Source organism: Pelobates fuscus, chromosome 8 (assembly GCF_036172605.1).
Source record: "Pelobates fuscus isolate aPelFus1 chromosome 8, aPelFus1.pri, whole genome shotgun sequence".
NCBI lineage: Eukaryota > Metazoa > Chordata > Amphibia > Anura > Pelobatidae > Pelobates > Pelobates fuscus.
This window is the reverse complement of record NC_086324.1, coordinates 78,780,055-78,799,426: the sequence shown is the minus strand read 5'-3', so window position 1 is coordinate 78,799,426 and position 19,372 is coordinate 78,780,055. Positions and strand designations below refer to the sequence as shown.

The 19,372-nt window shown below is 47.3% G+C and overlaps 1 protein-coding gene across 1 annotated transcript in view; it reads right to left on the bottom strand.

The window, feature by feature from the left end:
* Positions 1-18,471, bottom strand: part of LOC134571624 (gamma-crystallin 1-like) — a 33,534-nt gene extending 15,063 nt beyond the window's left edge. Inside the window, exons 1-3 of the mRNA XM_063430092.1 lie at positions 18,384-18,471; positions 17,058-17,300; positions 15,834-16,073 (exon numbers count right to left, since the gene is read on the bottom strand). Of these exons, the coding sequence (XP_063286162.1) occupies positions 15,834-16,073; positions 17,058-17,300; positions 18,384-18,392 (492 nt within the window). The 5' untranslated portion in view covers positions 18,393-18,471. The remainder of the gene's footprint in view (positions 1-15,833; positions 16,074-17,057; positions 17,301-18,383) is intronic.
* Between the last annotated feature and the right edge of the window lie 901 nt (positions 18,472-19,372).

The following is a 19,372-nucleotide window of genomic DNA, read 5'->3' as shown; positions in this document are numbered from 1 at the left end:
CCATGCATTTTGGCCCTGCGGTCGGTCACAAACAAGGGAATGAAAACAGGCGAATTGCCTGTGTTATAGAGCCTGGAGAGGGTTTGAATGAATTCCCTTGTTTATGGGGTTCTTTCTACCGAACGGCGGGTCATTCGGTAGTTTCCATACGAATTTCTGGAAGTATGGAGGTCTCAGCGGTGTTTGCCTAGTCAAGTGTCCGATTTTAGTTCCAGACACTCGACGGCAAAACACCGCTGTTCGGTAGTTTAAGATGGCCGCCGCCACGTGTTTGTTTCCCGAATGGCGGCCACCCAGAGGACAAAGGACACATTACACTGATTGCCAATTACCCGTTTGCAACATTGTTGCAAACTGTAATTGGAGGCACACTTATTCCTGGGTGGTCTGGTTGTTCGGTAGTTTCACTCAATATAATGAATGGAGTGATTCTACCGAACAATCAGTTGAATGCTGCATACATATCACCCAGGCTAAACTTAACACATGAATACATATACAATATTACAGGCAGCACACTAGAACATGCTTCACAGTCTTAAAGGGACAGTAGTCCCAAAAGTCCCAATGTGTCCATAGATGCTGTTAAAAGGGCCAGTAGCAGCAATATACAGTACAATATGCCCAAATATAAATCTTTAAGTGTACCAATTTTCCAGGGGCCATAGTCAGCAGGTAAGAGGCAGGCAGCCAGGCCCCTCCAATGTCCAGTGGCGAGGTGGGTTCCGCCACATTTCTCCCCTTTCCCATTTAGACTATCCAGACTCCAGACCTCCAGTCGGTCTGGGGCTCTGATAGTCGGCTGGCTGTCCTTACAGGGGGTAGTTGTCCAGATGGCCCCCTGCCACTCGTGTCCAGTTGTAAGTCCAAGGCTTGGGGAAAAAGTAACCAGGGTGTCCTCTCCCCTGGTTGAACACAGCTGTTGTTGGGGAAAAACGACTGTCTCCCCTTCCGATATTTTGTCTGGCTGTTGTGGACTAGGACCGACTGTCCCTATCCCCAGTGGTGTAGGTGCAGAGACTACGGTCCCATCTGCACGGTTGTGGGGTTTACTGTCTCCCCTTGGTGTGCTAAGCTGCCGCTGGGGAGAGGGGATGACAAACTCCTCTCCCTGAACCGTAGACTGCCGCTGGGGAGCAAGGACGGCTCCTTCAGCTCCCTGTAACTTGGGCACAGAGACCACGGTCCCATCTGTGCTGTTGTGGGGCTTATTGTCTCCCCTTGGTGAGCTGTGCTGCCGCTGGGGAGAGGGAATAACAACCTCCTCTCCCTGAACCGTAGACTGCCGCTGGGGAGCAAGGACATCTCCTTCAGCTCCCTGTAGCTTGGGCACAGAGACCACGGTCCCATCTGTGCTGGTGTGGGGCTTACTGTCTCCCCTTGGTGTGTTAGGCTGCCGCTGGGGAGGGAGGACGCTGCTCTCCTCTCCCTGCACTTTACTGATCCGCCGCTGGGGAGAGGTGGTAGCAAGCTCCTCTCCCCTACATACTTCTATACTCTGTGGAGGGAGACCGACTGTCTCTACTCCCAATACAGTGTCCTGCTGCTGGGGAAAGGAGACTGGGCTCTCTCTTCCCTGCTGGACACTCTGCTGCCGGGGAATGGAGACTGGGCTCCCAATTCCCAACAAATCACACTGCCACTGGGGAGGGAGGACGGCCCCTTCAGCTCCCTGTAACTTGGGCACAGAGACCACGGTCCCATCTGTGCTGGTGTGGGGCTTACAGTCTCCCCCTGGTACATTAAGCTGCCGCTGGGGAGAGGTGGTAACCAGCTCCTCTCCCATTAGAACACTCTGCCCATTGATGATCCGCTGCTGGGGAGAGGTGGTAACAATCTCCTCTCCCATTAGAACACTCTGCCCATTGATGATCTGCCGCTGGGGAGAGGAGGTAACAATCTCCTCTCCCATGCCTACTTTCAGTCTTTGTGGAGGGAGACCGACTGTCTCTCCTCCCAATTCAGTGTCCTGCTGCTGGGGAACGGAGACTGGGCTCTCTATTCCCAAAAAATCACGCTGCTGCTGGGGGGTAGGACCAACTACCTCTGCCCCCTGTAACTCAGCCTGCCGCTGGGGAGGGAGGACGCTGCTCTCCTCTCCCTGCACTTCACACTGCCGCTGGGGATCTGGGCCGACTGCCCAGCATCCCTGTAGGGCCGGTAGAGAGACCGCAGTCCCATCTCCACCTGCCATCTGTGGGTCTTCCCAGGACCAATCCATGAGGCCCCTCAACATTTGTGAGTAAGGGCCACCTGCTTCCCCACCTGGCAACTCTGGCTGCTGCTGGGGATCTGGGCCGGTTGCCCAGCATCCCGGTGGAGAGACCTTGGTCCCATCTCTACCTGCCTGTTGTGGTTCCTCACATGACCAGTCTATGAGGACCCCCACTTCGGGTTCCTCCCGCCGCCTCAGGGAAAGACGGCTAACCTCCTCGGATGCAGCCTCTACTCGGCTGCTGTAACGCTCCTGCTGCTGAGCATACTTCCTCTCTTTCGCCAACCGGAATTCTCGCTCCAGCCTTGTGTTTCGCTCAGCCATGACCTGGTTCCAGATCACCCGGCGTGTCTCCATGGGTATATCATCCCCATACTCGGCCACTCGCTGCCTCACCTCGGCCAGCCAATCATCTCCAGAGCCAGAACCTTCCATACTTGTCTGCTCCCAGGGGCGCTGCACGACTGCTAGCGTTGCCCTCAATTTGTAAATCCAAACAGTGTCTCTGAGCTGCTTTACCTCACACTAGGACGCCATCCCACCGCTTGCCACCAATGTAACGGATCACCTGGCACCCCGACTTGGTACCTCCGTTAATGGATGCTCCTAGTGCTTCCTGAGGACTCCAAGCACTCTGGCAGACACCACAATCACCGAATCCGAGAAACCTTTTAAATTCTCCCAAGCATATGAATGCTGTAGACCATTGAATAGGAACCATACGAATAGGCTTGTACTCCTAGCAGTCAACTGGAACAGCACTCAATAAATCCTTCCCCCCAATAATGAGACGACACATCACTTTGAGGGTTAAACAGGAACTCAGGACTGGCTCATCCAGCCTGGCTTTTATTACACTAATCCACATACAGGCCACACCCAGGGGGAGGCATAAAATAACCAATCACATACATGGTTCAGCCCACACATCCCCTCCCCTCAGATAACATTAAACTCAATTATCCGGTACACTTTTTCAGCCAAGTTCTGGATGTACCCCAAAACCCGGGGGTACACCTTTAAATCCAGCATCGCTGGATAGCCCTTATTCAGGGGGACAACATATCCAAAATTCAAGTAATTCGGATGAATGGTTCGTGAGATATGGGGTTCCAAAGATTTGACCGACCGCATGGGTAAAGTATCCGAAAACAGTTCCATGCATTTTGGCCCTGCGGTCGGTCACAAACAAGGGAATGAAAACAGGCGAATTGCCTGTGTTATAGAGCCTGGAGAGGGTTTGAATGAATTCCCTTGTTTATGGGGTTCTTTCTACCGAACGGCGGGTCATTCGGTAGTTTCCATACGAATTTCTGGAAGTATGGAGGTCTCAGCGGTGTTTGCCTAGTCAAGTGTCCGATTTTAGTTCCAGACACTCGACGGCAAAACACCGCTGTTCGGTAGTTTAAGATGGCCGCCGCCACGTGTTTGTTTCCCGAATGGCGGCCACCCAGAGGACAAAGGACACATTACACTGATTGCCAATTACCCGTTTGCAACATTGTTGCAAACTGTAATTGGAGGCACACTTATTCCTGGGTGGTCTGGTTGTTCGGTAGTTTCACTCAATATAATGAATGGAGTGATTCTACCGAACAATCAGTTGAATGCTGCATACATATCACCCAGGCTAAACTTAACACATGAATACATATACAATATTACAGGCAGCACACTAGAACATGCTTCACAGTCTTAAAGGGACAGTAGTCCCAAAAGTCCCAATGTGTCCATAGATGCTGTTAAAAGGGCCAATAGCAGCAATATACAGTACAATATGCCCAAATATAAATCTTTAAGTGTACCAATTTTCCAGGGGCCATAGTCAGCAGGTAAGAGGCAGGCAGCCAGGCCCCTCCAATGTCCAGTGGCGAGGTGGGTTCCGCCACAAACAGATTTAATGGGTGGAAGGTTTTTCCTTTCTTCTTATATATTTGTGTGTGAACTGTTAAGGGCATATTAAGGACATTGTTGCATGGATAAAGGGACAAGGTTCTGAAATTTTTGTGTTTAGGTATGCTCTTCCACCAGTGGGTTTCACCAGTGGGCCTTATTAACTAAGTATATTTTTATTTTTCTAATGCTTGATTTTTTGGCTAAGCTAACCATAGCAATATATATACCTATGCTGTGCAAGGTAAAAATAAAAATATTATAGTGTGTTCAAGCCTGAATAATTCTGTTTATGATTTATTGGCTACTTATTGGAGTGGAAATATTTATTATGTACTTTTTTAGATATTTCATCTTTGACTGAGAACTGTGTCGAGCTGTTCGCATACACACCACAACACTTGAAATCACTAATCAATGCTGGTTTGTCTGAGGAGCGTAGTTTCCTGTCAGGTACAGATATTGTGAACTTAGCAAGAAAACTGAAATCTCCCTCAGCTACATCAGACCACCCTAAGTGAATACTTTGGTGTAAAGAGAATCCTTTACATCACAATTTTATGGTAAGACAGGAGGCCTCATATTTGCTTTACCTTCTTTACTGAAACCCCCAGCAGCAAAGAAATAGTTAACATAACTTTTCAGAAACAACCAATCAGAAAATATAACAGTAGAACAAAACTCTCAGGAAGTTCCTCCCACTTCCTCTTTCTTTGCTGCTGCCTCCAGGTGAGCACTCCCCAACTGAGAGAGTTTGTCTGCTCTGGGATTTTTATTGCTTTATTGTTCATTTATTGCTATATGCTGCATGTTTGCCTTGATTCTAGGCTGTGTTTAGTTAGTATGTTTGGTTATTTATTCCATCTAGTTTTTGTGTGGAGCTCTTGGGCTGTGTGCCTGGTAAGCATTCCACAACTCAGAGCGTGTGTCTGCTCAGGCTTGTGCTTATTACTTTATTTTTCATATTTTAATATATGCTGCATTTTGCCTTGATGTTTGCTGTATGTAGTCTAGTATATTTGATTGTTTATCTACCATCTAGTTTTGTGTAGGGTGTTTGGGATAGTGTGCTTTTTCCCAGGGGTCAAGTCCTGGGGAAAAAAAGTGTGGGAACTCATCCAAGATTCCCGCACCCCCCAACCCCCCCCCCCCCCAAATAATAATAATTTACACTCCTATGCATATAGTGCAGTGCAGGGTGTGTATAATGCACATGTAGTGTGTTTGTAGTGAATGCATAGTATGAATAATGTATGTAGTGTGTTTGTAGTGAGTGCAGAGTGTGTATAATGAATGTAGTGTGTTTGTAGTAAGTGCAGATTGTGTATAATGAATGTAATGTGTTTGTAGTGAGTGCAGTGTGTATAATAAATGTAATGTGTAGTGAGTGCAGTGTGTATAATGAATGAAGTGTGTTTGTAGTGAGTGCAGTGTGTATAATGAATGAAGTGTGTTTGTAGTGAGTGCAGTGTGTATAATGAATGTAGTGTGTTTGTAGTGAGTGCAGTGTGTATAATAAATGTAGTGTGTTTGTAGTGAGTGCAGAGTGTGTATAGTCAATGTAGTGTGTTTGTAGTTAGTGCAAAGTGTGTATAATGAATGCAGTGTGTGTAGTGAATGTAGTGTGTTTGTAGTGAGTGCAGAGTGTGTATAGTGAATGCAGAGTGTGTGTAGAATGAGTGCAGTGTGTGTAGAATGAATGCATTGTGTGTAGTGAATGTAGTGTTTGTAGTGAGTGCAGAGTGTGCATAATGAATGCAGAGTGTGTATAGTGAATGTAGTGAGTGCAGAGTGTGTATAATAAATGTAGTGTGTTTGTAGTGAGTGCAGAGTGTATAGTGAATGCAGTGTGTTTGTAGTTAGTGCAAAGTGTGTATAATGAATGCAGTGTGTGTAGTGAATGTAGTGTGTTTGTAGTGAGTGCAGAGTGTGCATAATGAATGCAGTGTGTATAGTGAATGTAGTGAGTGCAGAGTCTGTATAGTGAATGTAGTGTGTTTGTAGTGAGTGCAGAGTGTGTATAATGAATGTAGTGCTTTTGTAGTGAGTGCAGAGTGTGTATAATGAATGTAGTGTGTTTGTAGTAAGTGCAGATTGTGTGTAATGAATGCAGTGTGCGTGTGCTGGAAGATGTGTGTGTGTGTGTGTGCTGGAAGATGTGGATGTGTGTGTGCTGAATGGTGTGTGTGTGTGTGTGTGCTGGATGATGTGTGTGTGTGTGCGCGTGTGTGTGTGCTGGATGATAGGGGGGAAGCATTTTTTTTTTTTTTAATTTATGTGTTCATATTTTTTTATTCCCCCTTCCCTGCTTCTTACCTTGCCAGGGAGGGGGGAGATCACCTGGTGGTCCAGTGGTATGGTGGAGAGAGCCAAACGCTGCACACGGGGGCCCAGCACACTCTGTGTTCCCTCTCCAGGCCCTTTGTATATCTCTTTCTTCCTACCACAACCTTTGTGTTTCTCTTACTTCCTCATCAGCCCCTTTTGTGCCTGGCTTTTTCCTCCCAAACCATACAGACATAGATATACAGGTACAAATACATACATGCACAAAGGCACAACCATACAGACACATAGTCATAAAAGGAATACAAACAAACACAGTCATACAAGCAACCAGGGCCGGCGCGTCCATAAGGCGGCACAGGCGGCCGCCTTAGGGCGCCAGAGGAGGGGGGCGCAAAAATCCGAATCCCCTGCCTCTGGCTGGAGACTCAGATTTTTAATCTCACCCCTCTCCCTGCAGCCAGCACACAGCAGGAGCCTGGCAGTGAAGTCAGCCGTCCTCCTCTGATGATGTTAGAAGGGGGCTCGACTTCTACTGCTCCCAGACTCCCCACCGGTCCTGACTCTATCTGCAGCTCCAGCCTGTCCCAGCCGACCACCAGGGATAAGGTTCTCCCTCCTGGCCCAAGGTAAGCCCCTGGGAGGGGGAGGGGAAGGGGGAGGGGGAGGGGGAGGGGGAGGGGGAGGGAGAGGGGGAGGGGGAGGGGGAGGGGGAGGGGGAGGGAGAGGGGACGGGGAAGGGGGAGGGGACAGGGGAGGGGGAGGGGACGGGGGAGGGGGAGGGGGGGGGAGGGGGGAGGGGGAGGGGGAGGGGGAGAGGGAGGGGGAGAGGGAGAGGGAGAGGGAGAGGGAGAGGGAATAACTTTTAGTATGTTTACTTTTATTTTATTTTTTTAAATCAAAACGTTTTTTTGTTTGTTTTTTTGCAGCCCCTCTCTACTGCCCCCACCATACTGCCCCTGCCCCCACCATACTACCCCTGCCCCCACTATACACTATACTGCCCCCACCATACTGCGCCCCCACCATACTGCCCCTGCCCCCACCATACACTATACTGCCCCTGCCCCCACCATACTACCCCTGCCCCACCATACTACCCCTGCCCCCACTATACACTATAATGCCCCCACCATACTGCCCCTGCCCCCTCCATACTGCCCCCACCATACACTATACTGCCCCTGCCCCACCATACTACCCCTGCCCCCACCATACTACCCCTGCCCCCACTATACTACCCCTGCCCCACCATACTACCCCTGCCCCCACTATACACTATACTGCCCCTGCCCCCACCATACTGCCCCTGCCCCCACCATACTGCCCCTGCCCCACCACACTGCCCCTGCCCCCACCATACTGCCCCTGCCCCCACCATACTGCCCCTGCCCCCACCATACTGCCCCTGCCCCCACCATACTCCCCCTGCCCCCCACCATACTGCCCCTGCCCCCACTATGATCCCCCTGCCCCCACTATACTCCCCCTGCCCCCACCATAGTGCCCCTGCCCCCTCTACAGCACTTCTATTTCCCTCTATAGCCCCTGCCCCACCATACTGCCCCCTTTACAGCCCCTCTATAGCCCCTGCCCCACCATACTGCCCCTGCCCCACCATACTGCCCCTGCCCCCACCATACTGCCCCTGCCCCCACCATACTGCCCCTGCCCCCCACCATACTGCCCCTGCCCCCACTATGATCCCCCTGCCCCCACTATGATCCCCCTGCCCCCACTATACTCCCCCTGCCCCCACCATAGTGCCCCTGCCCCCACTATACACTATACTGCCCCCACCATACTGCGCCCCCACCATACTGCCCCTGCCCCCACCATACACTATACTGCCCCTGCCCCCACCATACTACCCCTGCCCCACCATACTGCCCCTGCCCCCACTATGATCCCCCTGCCCCCACTATGATCCCCCTGCCCCCACTATACTCCCCCTGCCCCCACCATAGTGCCCCTGCCCCCACTATACACTATACTGCCCCCACCATACTGCGCCCCCACCATACTGCCCCTGCCCCCACCATACACTATACTCCCCCTGCCCCCACCATACTACCCCTGCCCCCACTATACACTATACTGCCCCCACCATACTGCGCCCCCACCATACTGCCCCTGCCCCCACCATACACTATACTGCCCCTGCCCCCACCATACTACCCCTGCCCCACCATACTACCCCTGCCCCCACTATACACTATAATGCCCCCACCATACTGCCCCTGCCCCCTCCATACTGCCCCCACCATACACTATACTGCCCCTGCCCCACCATACTACCCCTGCCCCCACCATACTACCCCTGCCCCCACTATACTACCCCTGCCCCACCATACTACCCCTGCCCCCACTATACACTATACTGCCCCTGCCCCCACCATACTGCCCCTGCCCCCACCATACTGCCCCTGCCCCACCACACTGCCCCTGCCCCCACCATACTGCCCCTGCCCCCACCATACTGCCCCTGCCCCCACCATACTGCCCCTGCCCCCACCATACTCCCCCTGCCCCCCACCATACTGCCCCTGCCCCCACTATGATCCCCCTGCCCCCACTATACTCCCCCTGCCCCCACCATAGTGCCCCTGCCCCCTCTACAGCACTTCTATTTCCCTCTATAGCCCCTGCCCCACCATACTGCCCCCTTTACAGCCCCTCTATAGCCCCTGCCCCACCATACTGCCCCTGCCCCACCATACTGCCCCTGCCCCCACCATACTGCCCCTGCCCCCACCATACTGCCCCTGCCCCCCACCATACTGCCCCTGCCCCCACTATGATCCCCCTGCCCCCACTATGATCCCCCTGCCCCCACTATACTCCCCCTGCCCCCACCATAGTGCCCCTGCCCCCTCTACAGCACTTCTATTTACCTCTATAGCCCCTGCCCCACCATACTGCCCCCTTTACAGCCCCTCTATAGCCCCTGCCCCACCATACTGCCCCTGCCCCCTCTACAGCCCCTCTATGCGTCTGCCCCACTATACTGCCCCTGCCCCCTCTATAGCCCCTGCCCCACCATACTGCCCCTGCCCCCTCTATAGCCCCTGCCCCACCATACTGCCCCTGCCCCCTCTATAGCCCCTGCCCCACCATACTGCCCCTGCCCCCTCTATAGCCCCTGCCCCACCATACTACCCCTGCCCCCTCTACAGCCCCTGCCCCACCATACTACCCCTGCCCCTTAACAGCCTCTCTATAGCCTCTGTCCCCACCATACTGCCCCAGCCCCCCTCTACTGCCCCATGTGCCCCTCTCCAGCACTTCTACTTCCCTCTATAGCCCCAGCCCCCACCATTCTGCCCATGCCCCCTCTACATCCCTCTATAGCGCCTGCCCCCACCATACTGCCCATGCGCCCCCTATACAGCCCATGCCCCCCCTCTACAGCCCCTGTCCTCACTATACTGCCCATGTCCCCCTCTATTGCTTCTGTGACCCCCTCTTTATCCCCTGTGCCTCCTCTATTTCCCTCTACAGACCCTGCCCCCTGCCTCTGCCCCCCTTTCACACGCCTCTACTGCCTCTGTCTCCCCCCTCTACTTCCCCTACCCCCTATACAGCCCCTGTTCCCCCCGTCCCCCTCTCTACTTCCCATTTACCCCCACCATACTGTTCCTGTGACACTGCTTTATTGCAGCAGTGTCCCTCGTTACAGCCTGTGCCCACACCATTCTGCCCCTGTGTCCCCCTCTACTGCCCGTTTCCCACCACAGCCCCTATACTCCCTTCTACAGCCCCTAACTCCCTTACTTCACATCCCTTCCACTCCCTTGTACAGCCCCTATTCCCTTACTACAGTCCTTACCCCCACTACAGCCCCTCTCCCCCAATTGCTGCCCATATCCCCCACACTACAGCCCCTGTTCCCACTTGCAGCCATCAACCTACTTCAGTCCCTAACCCCCTACTACAGCCCCAATTCCCCACTACATTTACTAAGCCCCCAATTACAGCCCCTAACTCTTAACTACAGCCCCTGTCCCCCTACTACAGCCCCTAACTACTCAATTACAGCCCCTAACTCTCAACTACAGCCCCTGTCCCCCTGTCCTTGGGGGGGGGGGGGCGGCAAAATTCACCTTCGCCTGTGTAGCCAAAAATCTTTGCACCGGCCCTGCAAGCAACCAGTCATGCACAGTCATACAGAGTCATACAGAGACATACATAAACAGACATATACTGCTTGTGATGAGAGGAGGAGAGGGATGGCTGCTAGTGATAGAGGGATAAGGGATGGCTGCTAGTGATGTGAGGGAGATAAGGAGTGGCTGCAAGTGATGGGAGGGAGAGAGGATGATAGCTGTTAGTAACAGAGAGAGGAGGATTGCTGCTAGTGATAGGGGTGAGAGGGGGTGGCTGCTAGTGATGGTAGGAGAAGGGGATGGCTGCTGGTGATAGGGGTGAGTGAGGGATGGCTGCTAGTGATAGGGGAGAAAGGGATTGGCTGCTAATGATAGGGCAGAGGAGGATGGCTGCTAGTGATAGGGGTGAGTGAGGGATGGCTGCTAGTGATAGGGGTGAGTGAGGGATGGCTGCTAGTGATAGGGGTGAGTGAGGGGTGGCTGCTAGTGATAGGGGTGAGTGAGGGATGGATGCTAGTGATAGGGGTGAGTGAGGGATGGCTGCTAGTGATAGGGGTGAGTGAGGGATGGCTGCTAGTGATGGGGAGAAGGGGATGGCTGCTAGTAATAGGGGTGAGAGAGGGATGGCTGTTAGTGTTTAGGGGAGAGGAAGCATAAGAGGAATAGAAGTGAGGTGGCACTGTTGGACCAATAAAACACAGAGCTCCACATGAACTATAAGATTTAGCTCTGTGGAGCTCTGTGCTGGATATATAATTATTTAATGAAAAAATAAATAAAACATGGCTACTTACCGTTGGTGGTGTAAGTAGCTGAAAATAGATCTTCTTACTCCTCCCTGCTCGGTAATCCTCTAGCAGGGCCTGACAGGAAGTGAAGTTAAATGCCCCGCCCACTGCAGGCTTCACTCCTCAGTAAACTACCACGGGGGAGAGTAGTGTGAGCAGGCACATCTCCTGCATCTTGACAGCCATCATCTCACCAACAGCAGACAGTGCATTGTGTGCGGCACTATGCTGGGGACGGGGAGAAATGAGGCAGCACAGCGACATTGCGCCCCCTGGGCAGGTCCTGCAGGATCACTAGCGGGAACGGCGTTCCTGCTTTGGAAAAAGTGCAGGAACGCCGTTCCCATGCGTTCCTGCAGGACTCGAGCCCTGCTTTTTCCCCTGCACAGGTCTGCCCTCATTGCGCATTGCTATGGTTGCGTCATTTTTGTGAGCCTGCCAGGCCCCTTTTCCCCTGTCCACTCTGTCGCGTCTTCCCTTCATAGATTTTATTTTTTTGTTTGTTTATTTTTTATTGAAATTTTTCTTTTTTTGATAGATTTTAAAAAGACAAACATATCACATAGCCGAGCAATATGCCACAGACAAAAAAAAAGGCATTTTAACCCGGAAATAACATAGAATACAATTACAAACAACATCTAAGACATAAAATATCAATTTACTTTATTAAATTCAATAATAGCAGAAAATAGCCGTAACCACATCTACTCAGAAAGACAAAGATGGGCTATAGCTTATAAACAGGACACATACAAATTGGTCTTTGGTATGGGATATATATATAATATAATTTTGATTGGATCCTGGGCAAGCATTTACTTGGGCCCCCCGACTACATATAGATACACTACCTGACACACATGCAGATACACACTGACTGCATATAGATACACACAAGAACATACAGATACACACTGACACACACATAGACACACACACACAGATACAAACACTGGCATACATGCAGATACAAAGGTACACACACTGACTACATATAGATACACTGACACACATACAGACACACAGATACACAACCTGACACACATGCAGATATACAGATACAAACACTGACACATACAGATACACACACAAACACAAATGGACAACATACAGATACAGAGACACATTCTGACAGACGTACTGACACAGACAGCCATACTGAAACACACACTGAAACCACACAGACACTGACGGACCCACACAGACATACAGATACACTGACAGACATACTGGCACATATACACACAGATAGATGTACATACTGAAACACACATACACTGACAGACATATTGACAAACACAGACATACAGAACCACACGGACACTAACAGACTCACACATAGACATTCTGTCACACATACACACAGACAGACAGACATACTGAAGCACACATACACACAGACACTGACAGACATACACACATAAAGACATTTTGACATTCACAGACAGCCATACTGAAACACACATACACACTGAACCACACAGACACTGACAGACTCACACACACACAGACATACTGACACACATACACACAGACACTGACAGACATACACACATACAGACATTTTGACACTCACAGACAGCCATACTGAAACACACATACACACATACATACTGAACCACACAGACACTGACAGACTCACACACACACAGACATACTGACACACTGACAGACATTCTGGCACACATACACACAGACAGACAGACATACTGAAACACACAGACACACAGACACACAGACACTGAGAGACAAACACACATACAGACATTTTGACACTCACAGACAGCCATACTGAAACACACAGACACACATACATACTGAACCACACAGACACTGACGGACTCACACACACACAGACATACTGACACACTGACAGACATACACACATACATATATACTGACACACACACACACACACTAAGACACTCATGCAAAATTTGATAACCACCCTCCAGTTTCTTACCTTTTCCTGGAGGGTGGCTTCCCTGAGGTCCAGTGGGCTGGCTGGGGTGGCTAGGAGTTAAGCTCTCCCGGCCTGGCCCCCTCCTGAACAGCTGGTCCTCCTTCCTCCCGCGCGGCTCGTTTTTCTGTGGGAGGAAGTGACGCGCGGCTGTCACTTCCTCCCAGTGCTGCCGAAAAGCAAGGGCCCGGTTGCGCTGTTAAAGCGCCACAGTGCCTGACCGGGCCCCTGCTGACACAGGCCCACCGGGTGGCCCTAAGTGCATGGGCCACCCGATGGGCCCCCATAGTTTGCGGGCAGAGGGCAAACGGATTAGCTGTCTTGGGCCCCCCAGCAGGGACAGGGCTTGGGGCAGCTGCCCCGTTTGCCCCACATTAAAGACGGCCCTGTGGGTGTGCTGCTCCCCCCTCACTGTTTGTTTGAATTACCACCAACTAAATTGTAGTGTTTGTGTTGTGTATTCCAGCCCCCTCCCTGGGGGGAGATTGTTTATTGCAGAGTGCCACATCGCTGAATGCCTGGTGTTCAGGCCCCTTGTTACTGACCTCATGATCTTACAATGTCTAGTGCCCCCCACCCTCCAGCCCTGTCCTGGCCATGATGTGAAATGTGTTTTGGCTGCTGATTCCTGTTACTGACAGCCAGCCACAAGGAGTCATCTTGTCACTCACATCCGGCTACAGATTTACCATCCTGTCACTCACAGCTAGCCATCCTGTCACTTATGAACAGTCACTGGGTGCCGTCTGGTCACTCACAGCCAGCCATCTTCTCATTCACAAATAATTCCATCAGACGTAGGGTGACCCCCTCTCTATTGGGCTGCTCTGCTTTAAGCTATAGTGCTCTTTGGGTGACCCCCTCTTGAACTCTGGTAACCTCCAGCTGGCCATGCTCCCTCTACTGGACTGACCTGTGCTTTTTTCTCTGTTTCAGTGGAGCTACTATGGCCGATGTCTCAGCCTTTATGTGTCAGGCCTGTCTGTGTGTCCCTTTCATGGCCTCCTTACCTAAGGCGCTTGACGCCTTCCTTGGGGATGACCCCCCCGATTGCCTCGCAGCCTACTCCTCTCACCCCTGACTCTAAAGACTCTAAATCAGATGGATCTCTACACTCCCTGGGGACGAGCTCTGCATTCAAGTGTCCCTGGAAAGGCTAAAGTGCACAAGGGCAAATTACCCGCTAAATTAGCTAGACTTGGTCCCGGTGCAGCCAGACATGCAGACACCTTCTCGGGGGCCCTTGTTTGCAATTCTCAGGGCCCCCCTTGATTTCTACAGTGCTGGCAGCTTGTTTGCTGCTTGTCTAGAGAAAGGACCTTTGGTTGTTACTTCTGCTACGTTAATGCTCTATGACCCCAGTCGACCCTTGCTGATGATCCCATGAAGATACTAGATCCTTCTGGATGGCCTCCCTTCAACACACAAACCCCAGTGGACACTCCACGGCCACATTACAGAGTTCCTCAAGTGTTCGTTCCACCGCCCTCTGGATAAGGAAGTCAGGGTGAAGCTTTGGGTGGAACACTACCAAATAAAGTGGCCCTTACCCCTGACTTTGACCCAGTGTTTGTAACATTTCTGGCATGTTCCGGGAAGGATCATGTGACTGTTATTTTCAGAATTAGCATCTGCTATTTAAACAGTGAAGGTCACCATACTCTGTAACACTTTGATAAAGCCTAAACAAAGGTGAAACGCATTAGTGTATTACAGCAGTTGTTTTTATTTTTATACAGTTGTGAAGCTGCCTATCTGAACTGTATCAGTAATATCGAGGCACTGACATTTTACCTTTTTTTTCCCTATTGTAAAAATGAATGTATGTCCAAGGACATAAAGCATTAAAATGGAGTGCTATTATTTAACCCATAACATTTTATTAATTATATTCCTTATTTTAAACGAGTTCTGGACCACTCTTTTGGGTGGGATCAGTCTGATTTGCAATGGTCCTAGTTCTTTTTGTAATGACAAAAGATGAGCTGCAACTAGCATGAGAACTGAGCGGGCACCCACCGAAGGGCAAGCTATTTGAACTGTTGTCTGTTCTCAGTACTCTCTTGCACCTTGTTTTTATTTTTTTTGCTCTTCCTAAATTTAAAGGGTAATCCAGACATGGACCCCTTACTCATGGTGCCTAGAGAGGCATCCGCTATACCTCACTGACGATTCCTAAGAAGGCTGAAATGATCATCTGGGGTAGTGGTATCTCTCGTGCAGAGAGCTGGCCTGCATTTTGGTTCTGGACCACCCTTTTGGGTGGGATCAGTCTGATATGCAAATGGACCTCATTCTTCTTGTAATGGCACAAGATCAGTTAAAACTAGCTTGAGACCTGAGCGGGGACCCACAGAAGGGCAGGCTATTTGAACTGTCGTCTGTTCTCAGTACTCTTTCACTCTTTTTATTTTTTTTTCATATTTTAAACCATGCTTAATTAAAGCAATGTATTACTTGAGAAAATAAAGTTATAAAAAAAACTTCTTTTTTTTTGCTTAAGATGATACCTTTATTGCTTTAAAGATTACATTTTATTGGTACACCTAATAAAAATCCTGGACTTTCCTGAAAGAGCCAACTTTGGGACTGCTTGCTCCCCAGTCAGAGAATCTTCTATACTCTCCAGGTCTCAGGTAATATTGACGACCTCTGTAATTAGGTTCTTCATAGAAAATCCACTGGCCTTCAGGGATGCTGCAAGAGTGGATGTCATTATTCCTGAAACGTTCAGGGACATTGGGACAATCTTCAGTGAATTCCATCATGTGCCCACCAAAATCCTCTTTCTCATAAACCCTGATCTTGAAAGTTCCACGATGCTGTAAAAAATATATATTTTAATAATTTTCTTTCCAACATTTATAATTACATTGTGATGTGCTGATTCATTTTTAAGTGACATGAGTGTATTTAAGGTTAGGAATGCCTACAGCATACCTCTCAATATACTAAGAAATGCTGACCAGCTGCTATAATTGCATGGCCATACGAAGCTGTTTTTACATGTCTCAGTGCAGCACAACACTAGCATCAATGTATCATGTTGTGCCTGCATTGAGGTGATGCAAACACACTCAGCTTCTTGTGATTATGGTTGGGTTATTCCATTTACATTGCCTAGGCAATGCAGTGGTTTCCAATAATGTGCATGCCATATATCACAGACAAAACATATTCATCTCAATAATTACCCCTCGCTCTTTAGGTCCTTCTTTCATTCCTTTACCAGTATTTTGCCTTCCCTACCGTTTGTTTTCCTGCCTTTACAGTGATTATATGCTGTCTGCCCTGAACATTGGATGAGACCTAACAAAAAGATTGCTATACCATTTTTGTACTCTTCTGCTTCTTGGTTTTTGTTTTGTTTATTTGTGTTTTTTTTTTGTTTGTTTTTTTTTAATTCTTTTTATTTCTATTAGCTACCATGTTCTATCTAAAAATCTGCCCTATTCCAGACTTTATCAGAGAGCTTTGAATCAAATGAGCAATCTTTGTTATATGATCTGGATTCCATCTCAGGATGATAACTAAACTCAAGAATGCAACACCTTATACTATCATACACATAATATATCATGAGTCTTATATTATTAGATCATTTTATTAGTGGTATGACAACCAGCGCTATGTAGGTATGTAGGGTGGTTGTACCTATGTTCAAAAACTATCATAATATTAACACCTTATTTTATGCTTTAAATATAGTGGACAATAAAGTGTTCTATTGTTTGTAGGAATGTCTGTTTAAAAATAAATACATTCTACATTTTTGTTTTTATGCTGATAGCAGAAAGATATCCTACTTGTGGTGTTAAGCGGCAGGACCTGACTGAATCATTGAATCCCAACCACTGCTGGAAGTCAGGGTATTCTCCTTTTTTCAGGAAATATTGGTGTCCCTTGTAATTGGGGTGTTCGTAGATCATCCAGTTTCCATTTTCAACTCTGATGGAATTACAACGGCTGAAAAATGAGTGCAAGTCAGCTGAGTCACAGTTGCACTCATATGATCGACCCTGAAAGTTTTTGTCCTCATAGAAGATGATCTGTTTGAAAAGGATAACATTTTAATTTAATGCAACAAACCATTAAATAAAAGACAGAAGGAGACATGAATTTTCTAAGTCACATGCTTTATTCAAGGCAAGTAAATTAAGTTTGATGTAAATTTCAATATGCCTTTAACATACTGTAGTATTAATTATGTACTACCAACACTGTAGTAATAATTATGATAGCAATTTATCTACAAGATTGCATCTATATGAAAACAAATTTATATCAAGAAAAATATAGTTGCAACATTTACACTTTTTACATGTATAAAATAGCTATAGCGATATAATACATTTTCTCTACTAAACTATTTGTCTTACAAGGCTATGGAAATGTTTATGTACAATATATATATATATATATATATATATATATATATATATATATATATATATATATATATATATATATTGTAGATTGGATTAGCCATATTAATCCAGTAGACAAAATGCCAAAATACCAGAGTATTGCAGTATACTCTTGAAAGCTAGTCTTTGAAATATTATGTTAGTCCAATAAAAAAGGTATCATTGCATACTGCAATACTCTGGTATTTCGGCATTGAAGTTGCTGTTTAGTGGATAAGGGAGTGCGCTGGATATTGTGTATTGTATATTGATTACTATTTACTACTACTATTACAATTTATGTATATGTTTAAAATACATATTTGTAAATTAATATTTAAATCACAATGTAATATAATGTAACATGTTAGAACTAACATAGAAATAAGAATCAAACGTAGTATAAGAAATATGTTTCAAAATACAATTTCTTGGAGATATATTGTATCACACATACCTGTATGCATTTTCATACTATAGACATTGATTCAGTGTATTCTTTATAAACAGCAATCCCCATTTCTTCCACAATATTTGACATGGCTATTTTAAATGTGTATATTATATTAAGCATTACCGTATTATTTGACCTTTGTTTTGCTATGTGGTTTTGTAAATGTAATATTGCCTTTAACTTTTCCTAACTCTGACCATAATGCTTTTTGTGAATTCTGATGTAGTTTTCTCTGATTCTCATTTGCATCAGTACAATAGTATTGCACCTACCTTCCCCATTTTAGATGGTTTTCACAACTGTCCTCAATTCCTTGTGTGCAAAGTGTCCCTACTTAAATATGTTGCCTCAAAGGCAGGGCTTGCATATATTAACTCTCTTGAAAAATCTCGATCTTTTCAATTGGCATTTATAATTCACACAGTTCACTTATTGTATTTTTCCGTAGCACTATTGTTATATATGTTGCTGACAGCATTTTAAATAGTATTTAATTAGTCAATCGATTTCATTCTGTAGGTTTTTTTTTTGTTTTTTTTTTTGTACGTAAAGCCTTTCAGCTATAAAATGCAAACACACACTAAATTGAACTGCTCTTCGTTTGAGCACAACAATTAGAATAATATGTATTATTTTTGATTGTTGCTATCGAAGCCTTTCTGTTGTACTGCATAGAAAATGGGAATTAACATTTACTGTACAACTCACCATGCTATTCAGAGGGGTCATACCAGGACACAAACTTCACTGAATTGTGTATAGAAATAATATAAATGCCTCTAATTTTCAACATAACCACCCACTATTAACACAATATAACCATATAGTTTAAATATTGATTGTAAGCTTATTTGAGCAGGAAACTTTCATCTTTGTCCTGCTGTTGCAACAACTTGCTTGTTAGTCCATCTATAGTACAATGCTGTGATCTATGTTGGCACTTTATAAAAAAATAATAAGTAACACATAACAGCAATAAATGCACTTACCGCTACAAAAATAATCCTGGATATTTGTACAGTCATTTTACAATAAGATATTATCATTTAGCTAGACTGTAAGCATGTCAAATCAGGATACTTCCAAACAAATCGATCTTCAATTCTCATTTCTTCCCACTGCTAAAATTGAGGAAATTTACTTATTTTGGCCCACAGAACATCAAAAGCCCTTTCAATCATATTCTGAATACCTAAAATGAAAATATCAAGCTCTATATCAGAAAGATGAACACTGTTGTTTCTAAATAGACCAGCATATA